We start from the raw sequence: 9,965 nt of genomic DNA on the forward strand, positions 1-9,965 counted from the left end.
TTAACACTTAATATGTTGTCTTTTCACTATTCTCCATCTAATGAATAGATTGAATGTTTTGAAAATGATAGCATTTTGATTTTATTCACTGTTCACCAAACGTCCCAACTTCATCGGAGTTGGGGTTTGTATATACAATCGGATTCCAAAAAATGCTGGGACACTTGGTATTTCATAAAATAAAAACAGAATGTTGTTTGATCTGGTTTGAAGCAGAAACGGTTCGATCCGGATTGAGGAGGACTTTTTTCCCCTTAAAACAAAGGAAAAATTTCAAGAACACAGACATTCTAGTTAGACATTCTACTGTAGCAACATTCTAGTCACTCACTCACTCACTCACTCACTCACTCACTCACTCACTCACTCACTCACTCACTCACTCACTCACTCACTCACTCACTCACTCACTCACTCACTCACTCACTCACTCACTCACTCACTCACTCACTCACTCACTCACTCACTCACTCACTCACTCACTCACTCACTCACTCACTCACTCACTCACTCACTCACTCACTCACTCACCTGTGCTGGCAGGTACAGTGAGAAAGGCATCCAGTCTGTGCCAGGCGTATCTCTGCAGTGAGCTGGTTAGCTGTCCCTCCAGTAGGATCCCAGCATCTGAGCTCCCCACACCAGGCCTGAAGGCGCTCTCATGCTTCACAAACCACTCACACACCTGTAGGGGTGTGATGACATCACAGCGTTATATGCTGACATAAAGAAGAGGACAAAACCTGGTGTCAATGAGCATCACGATCATACACGATCATGGAATGTTATCAGTAGCAATCCTGCACTGACTGGAGCCCCAGGTAACACCCTGATTGCCTGGTCAACCCGCCGAGTATGGCGAGCCCTAAATATTATGTTAATGTAAAAAACATACACATTAGACATGAATAGATAGAATGCCTTTACCTCGTTCCACAGGGCAGTGCCTCGAGAGAGAGATTCGTCTGGTCGGAAGTGGATGAGGAAGCTAAAGACCTCCTCCAGACTCACTGACTGCTGTGGAGTAAAACAACACAAAGCAGAGAGAGATTTTGTGAAGTTTTAATTTTCAAGGGCCGTTTGAGGCACCCAAGTGTACTGCAAGGGCAGTAGGCAGTAGGCACAACCAAGGGCACTGTATATTTGTTGATCCTTGTAGGATGTCACACTTCCATGTCATTTGTGGGCCAGATGGAATACACAATTGGATCCGGCCCACCGCCTGTCACCCTCAGCATCCCTGAATTATATTGACTTTAAAAACATTACAAACAATAGAAAACATGCAGAAATACCAAAATATAAGTCATGCATTTACAAAGACATATTTTGTTTCATGTATAGCTATACTAAGTATCCCAAGCTGGTGAGTCATGTTCCTGAATTTTCTTCAGTTTACATTTGAAACGAAAGTGTCAAGAAGTGTAACGGTAAAAAGGGTCCCTTACCACATCAGTCTGGCAGAGGGCGCTGTGGAGCAGGAAGCACTGGGCAGAACCGCGCAACAGCACCTGGTGAGTGATCATGGTACAGCGCAACACCTCCCTACACAACAAACCAACACAGGACAGAAAATCAACATGGGGATTCAATTGTCTTCTTTTGTCAGTTGTTTGGATAACAGTGTGAATGAAATGTCATGTAATGTACTAAAATAAAGCCCCTACCGTAGTGCTAGGAGTCCATCAGGCCCCAGAAGGGGGCAGACAGGCAGAGCAGCTAGGGCCTGGGAGAAGAAAAGCAGGGGCACGGCACACCAGTGGCGAGATCCTAGCCTCTTGATCAGCTGCAGCAGCACAGGGCCTGGGATACATAGAGCACAGTCATTCACAGGGCCGGATTAACACACAGGCTATATAGCTGCAGCCTAGGGGCCCCCACCTGCCAGAGGGCCATTGATTGGCCAAAAATGAAGAATTACAGAATTTTCACAAGATGCAATATGGAATAATTCATCTATCGTATTGAGTACAATTGGTAGACATGTTATCCTTGATTCCTAGCCATAATTATTACACTTTGTAAATTTGTTGCATAATTTGTCTTCCGGGAGGGCCCACAGCAACGTGTAGCCTTGGGAGCCCAGGCCATCTTAATCCAGCCCTGGCCATTCAGTATTTTCAATACATAAGTATTACATGAGTATTACAACAACAAGGTAAGGTAAACCAGGTAAGGTAAGGTTAGGTAAACTAATCAGGGAGTGCTTTGGGGGGAGAGTTCAGGATACTATTACTGTACACACTACACAGAAATGATAATGTAGGGCTAATATACTACATGTCCTTTCTCTCTTGAGGTAAACTGCTTAAAAACCATACTGTCACACTATAAGAATATTGTACCTTTCCTCTCCTGTGGCAAATATACAGTACTAATGTAATATACTGTACGATTCTTTAATTTTCGGCAGTCTATGTGTATGACTATGTCTTTTTCCTGTATTTCATCACAATTATGGCTGATAATGGCCTGGAGACTGCACATTTTGCGCAGTTCAGCAGTTTTCCAGGTGTCAAAATCAGCCGACATCACTAGGTAACAGACATTCTCTCTGTTGCCATTGAAAGCGGTTTGTTATAGATCAACACATCTGTTATTCAGAAATAACAGACATACGAACGTTGGGGTGCCCCATTCAAGTGAACAGCACATTCTGCAGAATGGCATTGAGCCATGTAATAAACTGTACATGTTCAAAGATGCATGCACAGCTTCTTGGTGCTGGTCAACGTAGGAGTATTCATCAATACTTCAAAAGAAAGACATTTACCGTACATTTGTTTGACTTTTTGCTTGTGAACAATGCGTTTCGCATCTGTGCATCAGTCACTACCTAAGATCTGTTCCCTCTAAATAAACAAGCAAGAATTTTAACAAGTGTGCAGTTAACTTGTTTCTTCTTCTGTAATATGCTGTACGGTACCTTTCCTCTCCTGTGACAAACTGCTGAAGAAGTTCAGCATGAAGGTCTGCAGCTTCAACCCCACTTCAGGACACTCCCCTATGAGCTGATTGGCCGTCCTGGGAATCAGTTGCCATAATAGCACCAGCATTTAAAACAAAATACCAAAAATGAATAATACGTAGTACATTTTTATACAAATGAAAATATACAGCAGTAATGGCTTCATTTTCTGTTGTTCTCTTCAAATTTTCACCTTTGGTAGAGTGAGCTCTCGGACAAGACATCCATGAAGGGACCAACAATGAACTGCAGAAAAAGGAGGCATGAGGATACGAATTAGACAGAGGTGAAAACATGTACTTGTAGAACACACAAGCATGACTAAGTATTACATAAAGGGATAGGCAACATCAGAGTTTGTAATTGCAAAGTTTGATCCAAACACAGAAAACATCAATTTGTAAACACAGATTGAGAGAGAGAGAGCGCACGCGAGAGAGAGAGAGAGAGAGAGAGAGAGAGAGAGAGAGAGAGAGAGAGAGAGAGAGAGAAAGAGAGAGAGAGAGAGAGAGAGAGAGAGAGAGAGAGAGAGAGAGAGAGAGAGAGAAAGAGAGATGGTTAGATTGAAGTTTGGTGTGCTATCACACCAGTGAGAAGAAGATGAAGGGAGACAGACAGACAGACAGACAGACAGACAGACAGACAGACAGACAGACAGACAGACAGACAGACAGACAGACAGACAGACAGACAGACACCCCTACCTGTGAGAAGGTGTTGGCGAAGGTAGTGGTGTTGAGTATCTGTAGGTCGAGTAGGTGGTGTACCCCCTCTCTCATCACCGCCTTGTTCTCACTCTGGAGCAGGCGCTCATACACACACTGCAGCCAGCAAGCATGCACCATACCACCACCTGTATCCATGGACACACACACATGCACACAAGCACATACGCACGCATGCATGCACGCACACGCACAGACACACTTTATTGAGTACCTTATTGCGCATTGCTGCTGTTGCTTCTCTCTCTCTCTCTCTCTCTCTCTCTCATTCAATTCATAGAAGCTTTATTAGCATGACAAACAATATTTTGTATTGCCAAATCATTGGTTGAAGATAAATTGGTAATGATAATATAATGAAATAAGTGTTAAATTTAACACACAAATTAATGCTTGCAATTACATTGATAATATCAGCAAGAAAAGAAAGCAAACAGAAATGTGTGTGTGTGTGTTCTCTCTCTCTCCCTCTCTCTCTCTCTCTCTCTCTCTCTCTCTCTCTCTCTCTCTCTCTCTCTCTCTCTCTCTCTCTCTCTCTCTCTGACATGTCTAAAGCAACTTATATAGAGGAAATGAGCTACAGGTACTAATCTATGTACATAGGCTACAACAAAGAGGGTTTAGAAAAGTATGGCACAGCGGATTGTTGGTGGGTGCCATGTTTGTTTCATCCCACAAGAGCTTTTATATCCCAATTATTTTTTTATTGAGTTTCACATAGGATATAAAATAATGCCATAAGATCACAAATGAAGTACAGAAATACACTGTCTGTCTGTCTCTGCCTCTCTCTCTCTCTCTCTGCCTCTATCTCTCTCTACATCTAGGTTAGAATGCCTATATAATATGTAAGGGTTAACGTTCGGCGAGAAGGTCGCTACCGTGGAATAGCAGCACGACAGAGTCAAGTCAAGTCAAGTCAAGTCAAGTAGGTTTTATTGTCAATTTCTTTACATGCACTGGTCATACAAAGAATTTGAAATTACATTTCTTGCTTTCCCATACAGACATAGACTAATTAAGGTAAGGACATAGACAGTATAGACATAGACAGTACTTATACATGGACTTAAGACAGTATGGACATAGACAGTGCTCATACAGACATTTAAAGTGCAAGACTGGACAACAGAAGACTTGTAGAGGACATACATTAAGAGGTATTTGTTGTGTTTTTGTGCTTTTCCTAAAAAAAGTCCTTTATAGCGTTCTGACATGGTAATAGTAGCATTTTGAAGAAAATAAATATAAAAAGGTCTGTCAAGTACACCAGCAGCAGTGTGTGTGTGTGTGTGTGTGTGTGTGTGTGTGTGTGTGTGTGTGTGTGTGTGTGTGTGTGTGTGTGTGTGTATGTGTTTAGTGCAGGTAGAAGGTGCGGTGTGCGTCTTGTGTTTGTGTTCGTGTGTCTGTGTGTGTGTGTGTGTGTGTGTGTTGTGTGTGTGTGTGTGTGTGTGTGTGTGTGTGTGTGTGTGTGTGTGTGTGTGTGTGTGTGTGTGTGTGTGTCAGTGTGTGTATGTTGGGTTTAGTGCAGAAAGTGCAGTGTGCTTGTGTGTGTGTGTGTGTGTGTGTGTGTGTGTGTGTGTGTGTGTGTGCATGTTTTGAGTGCAGGTTGAAAGTTCAGTCACAAGTATAGTAGTGCAGGTGGAATGTTCAGTCGCAGATATGGTGGTGGGGGATGGGGAGGGGGGGTTTGTCAGTGGCCTTGCTGGCTAGAGGCTGACAGTGGGGGGGGGGGGGGGGTGTCAGTGGCCTTGCTGGCTAGAGGCTGACAGTGGAGGGAGAGTGGGTTGAGTGTTCAGCATCTTGATCGCTTGTGCATTGTGCTGCTCTCGCCAGCCTGGTGGTACGGGAACGGAGGCGCCTGTACCTCTTTCCAGAGGGCAGGAGGCTGAACAGTTTGTGTGCAGGGTGGCTTGTGCCTTTGATGATCATCAGTGCTTTCCGGGTGAGGCGTGTGGTGTAAATGTCCTGCAGGGAGGGGAGTGGTACTCCAATGATCTTCTTCGCTGTGTTCACAACACGCTGGAGTGTCTTCCTGTTTTTCTCCGTGCAGCTTCCTCCCCACACTGTGATGCAGTTGGACACGACGCTCTCTATGGTTCCTCTGTAGAATGTTGTCATGATGGAGGGTGTAGCACTTGCCTTCTTTAGTTTGCGCAGGAAGTAGAGAAGCTGATGGGCCTTCTTCGCCAGTGATGTAGTGTTGGTGGTCCAAGAGAGGTCGTCGCTGATGTGCACTCCAAGGAACTTGGTGCTGCTCACTCTCTCCACAGCATCGCCGTCGATGGTCAGTGGTGGCAGTTGTTTTTGGACCCTTTGGAAGTTGACAACAATCTCCTTGGTCTTGTTGACATTCAGCAGGAGGTTGTTGTCTTTGCACCATCTGGCCAGCAGGTCTACTTCTTCTCTGTAGTGAGTCTCATCGCCCTTGGTGATGAGGCCCACCAGTGTTGTATCATCCGCAAACTTCACTAGATGGTTAGTGCTGTGGGTCGTTGTGCAGTCGTGTGTCAGCAGCGTGAACAGCAGGGGCTGAGAACACAGCCTTGCGGAGCCCCCGTGCTCAGGGTCAGGGTGCTCGAGGTGTTGTTCCCTACCCGTACTGCTTGTGGTCTTTGCATCAGGAAGTCCAGCAGCCAGTTGCAGAGGGAGGTGCTGAAACCTAGTTTGTCCAGTTTTCTGATGAGTTGTTGTGGTATTATGGTATTGAATGCTGAACTGAAGTCAATGAACAGCATTCTCACATATGAGTCTTTATTGTCCAAGTGGGTGAGGGCTGGATGGAGGGCAGAGCAAATTGCATCCTCCGTGGATCGCTTGGCTCGGTATGCGAACTGGTAGGGAGAGAGAATCTTTAGACCCCGACGCGGAGCGGAGGGGTCTTGTTCTCTCTGAAGTGCTGCTATTCCACAAAGCGACCGACTCGCCGAAAGTTAACCCGCTTATTATATGGATATACTTAAATGATTCACACATGGCGGGGACATTTCTTTAGGCCTATTTAATGTTAAGATTGTTGCTGCGCAAAACAAAACAGTGCGTTGTGGAACACCGCTAGAACAGCTAGGTAGCCAGGACAACAGGTGTTGTCTATCACAGCAGCTGATTAGAGTCTTGTTGAAAAGTCGCTTTAGCAGTGAAAAGTCGTGTTGCCATTGACAGCGGTCTGTTATAGACCAACCCGTCCGTTATCGAAAAATAACAGACGTGCGAACGTTGGGGAGCCCCGTTGAAATGAATGGAGCATTCGACCGATGACGTCACAACCATATAATATATATAAATAACACCCTTGTATTTATAAGGCATTTTAAGATATATGTAGTTATAACTGTTGATATTATACATCATGAAGCATTATGAGTGTAGCCAAGCACAACAGCTCAACAAGAAACACTTATATCAGTCACCTGTTCCAAAACTTTTGCTCACCTAAAAAAGTGCATGGGTTCAAAGGGTGAAGCATTCTCACATATCACACATTATTGGCCAGGAAATATACGCTGACAATCTCAACTCTTATCTTATATTCATTGTAGTCTTAAACCCAAAGGTCTTCGGTGCACAACAAAATCAAGGAAAGTTGGCATGCTGTTCCAAAACCTTTGGAGGAGACTGGAGCCATTGAGTACGTTACAATATGCAACCTTGCTCCCTCCACTTGTGCTTGTGGCCTCGCCCTGCCTCCTGGCCCCTCCTCCGTGGAGAAAAAAGATGAAGTTTCCCAGCTGTCAGCCTAGCCACAACAACTTTTGAGGGACTGTTTTTCATTCACCATCCCAATTGCAAATGAGAAAAAGACTTTACAATTGAGCTTTTGCAAGATATTGAAATATAATGCTGTTGTCAGTGATGTCATCATGACATATTACTTCCTGGTACGAGGAAACAAGCACAAGTGGAGGAGGTCGCATATTGTAATGCCCACAATGTAGCATGCTGCAACTCACCGCTCTCCTCCATCACTGTCGCCTCAATCAGTGTGTTGATTCGGTTCAGCACGGGACGCACCACATGGATCTAATGGAACAAAAATGGTGTGAATAATTTAGTTTACATTTAATTGCAATGTATGATTCGAATCGTTCACCAAAACCCAGCAACTGGTAGCCTACCTGATTTTCCTCCAGTGTCTCCATGATAAGCACATAGTCCTGCCAAAAGGTCTGTAGCTCTTTACTCTTGCTGGGCACCCACCTGAATAAACACACCTCTTCAAGAGGAGAGCATTAGTGTGCACTGTTAACAACATCTGCAATGTTTACTACAATCTTACGGATGTGACCTGATGAAGTAATGGATAGGCAATCAAGCAGTCAATGAAATGGAATATCAGGTAGTCTCAAAACAGACTGGTTGTGAATTGTGAACAAGTGGTTGTGAATGCCTTCACACTTTCCGGACAGCAGCTATTAAAGAAGGACATCTTTCTTGCAATGTGTGTGCAATGAAGCTCAGAGTGTTTCTCCTTCATGATTTGGGTGGTACAACTGTACTTTGTCTCTTTTCTAACTTGTATATTTTGTACCCAGGGCCAGATGTCTTTGCTTGTTTTGGGGGTGCTGGGTGGTGGGCAAGTGCCTCCAAATTCAATAATCTATAATTTATCTATTTCATTCACTGTCCTGGACCTAGCCTGGGAACTCCCACACTGCATTTAGTTCTACACAATCGTTTCGATCTGAAACTTGTGATTAGGTCTGGTGTTAACCAGGCAATCCTGGACCTGTTGCTAAAAACTAAACACTTAGCTTGCTTTATTCTGACAGAGCTCTCACCTCCATCTGGGGATGTAGGTGATCCCAAGTCGCTATTCTCCATCTCAGACTGGGCAACACACTTCTTCAGCAGGTACAGAGCCCTCTTGCGAGCCACATTATCTCTGTGGGTTAGTCCAGCCTGAATGACAGTCCAAAAGGACAGTGAGCATCTGGGGTCTGGGAGTCCGGTACTGTGAGGAGTGGTAGTAGGCCTAAGGGCCGTTTCGCTGGGGGGAAACAGATAGTCTGACACGGCAGTGAGGCACAGCAGTGCCCGAGATGTGACTGCATGGGCGTTGTTTTCGTTCTGATGCCAAAAGCACAAGTCCTGCCATATTCGCAGGAGGATGTCTGCTCTGCTTCTGTCGTCGACGCAGTGCAAAAGTGTAAATAAAACACGCACCAGGATTTTGGACACCTGCGCATCACCCGACAGAACTTTCACTGCGGAGAGGATGCAGGGTGTCAACTTTGATAACAAGTCCTGGTCGCCTGGTAATAAAGGTAACAGGATCGCCAGAATCTCCACTGCTATATCCATGTCAAACTGGCCCTTGATGTGAATGCCATCGTCCCCTTCTAAACTGGTAAAAACCGACAGAGTGATGGCAGTGAGTTTCTCTACTTCTTTGGAGTCGTGGAGGAGCGCTAGACAACTGCCCAGTAAGCGACAGAGTGAATTAAATATCTTTGCCCCGGACTCGCTTTTATGCGAGGCATTTTCTGACATTTGAACTAAAAGCGGTATACACCTCTCCCATATCAGGGCTCTTACTTTGGTCGATAGCAACTCATTCCTATTCTCCTCCTCCCTGCATCTGGCGTTCAATGCTTCCAGCAACATGTGAGCAGCCTCAACCCTCTCCAGATCTGGCCACGTATCTGGTGGCCAGAGGAACGAGTCTAAAATTGTGTCCGAGTTTGGACAGTTCGCCACAAATTCATCTATTAGGAGAGAGGACATTTCCGAACTATTAAACAACACCCTGCCAGCTGCGTTACTGAGCTGAGACGAGACCCACGCTTTCCAGAGAACACTTCCGGACACACTTGAGCAAGACTCTTCACTGATCATGCGCAAGCCGACAACATTCAGTGACGTCAAAACCCCTACCACTAGGGCGCGCCAATGCATTTCAGCAGAACTAGAACTAGAACTAAAACTAGTGGAAGGTTAGAAACATCAGACCTCATCATCTTCATACTTGTAGGTTCTCCTCAGCATAGATCAGGGGTGGTGGGCAATTATTTCAGCTCAAGGGCCACACTGGGTATACGGTTGTTTTTAATCAGGAAACTGAGAGGCTTTGGAGTAAGCTGCAACATATTGGAGAGGACATACGTAAGCCTAATAGAGAGTGTGTCCATCCTCTCCACTCTGAGTTTGAACTGCTGCCCTCAGGGAGGCGCTACAGATCATTCATTGCTAAGAAGAACATTTATAAACATTCTTTTATTCCAAATGCAATTTCCATAGTCAATAAGCTATGGAAAAGCTAGAGATATTTTGAA

General features: G+C 44.9%; 1 protein-coding gene across 1 annotated transcript in view; it reads right to left on the bottom strand.

The window, feature by feature from the left end:
• Nucleotides 1–9,488, bottom strand: part of tarbp1 (TAR (HIV-1) RNA binding protein 1) — a 42,509-nt gene extending 33,021 nt beyond the window's left edge. The window contains exons 1-10 of the mRNA XM_063192248.1: nt 8,472–9,488; nt 7,809–7,906; nt 7,644–7,713; nt 3,673–3,821; nt 3,162–3,214; nt 2,927–3,024; nt 1,668–1,803; nt 1,449–1,545; nt 928–1,017; nt 532–685 (exon numbers count right to left, since the gene is read on the bottom strand). Coding sequence (XP_063048318.1) covers nt 532–685; nt 928–1,017; nt 1,449–1,545; nt 1,668–1,803; nt 2,927–3,024; nt 3,162–3,214; nt 3,673–3,821; nt 7,644–7,713; nt 7,809–7,906; nt 8,472–9,417 — 1,891 coding nt within the window. The 5' untranslated portion in view covers nt 9,418–9,488. The remainder of the gene's footprint in view (nt 1–531; nt 686–927; nt 1,018–1,448; nt 1,546–1,667; nt 1,804–2,926; nt 3,025–3,161; nt 3,215–3,672; nt 3,822–7,643; nt 7,714–7,808; nt 7,907–8,471) is intronic.
• Between the last annotated feature and the right edge of the window lie 477 nt (nt 9,489–9,965).

This window comes from Engraulis encrasicolus, chromosome 24 (assembly GCF_034702125.1).
Source record: "Engraulis encrasicolus isolate BLACKSEA-1 chromosome 24, IST_EnEncr_1.0, whole genome shotgun sequence".
In the NCBI taxonomy this organism is placed as follows: domain Eukaryota; kingdom Metazoa; phylum Chordata; class Actinopteri; order Clupeiformes; family Engraulidae; genus Engraulis; species Engraulis encrasicolus.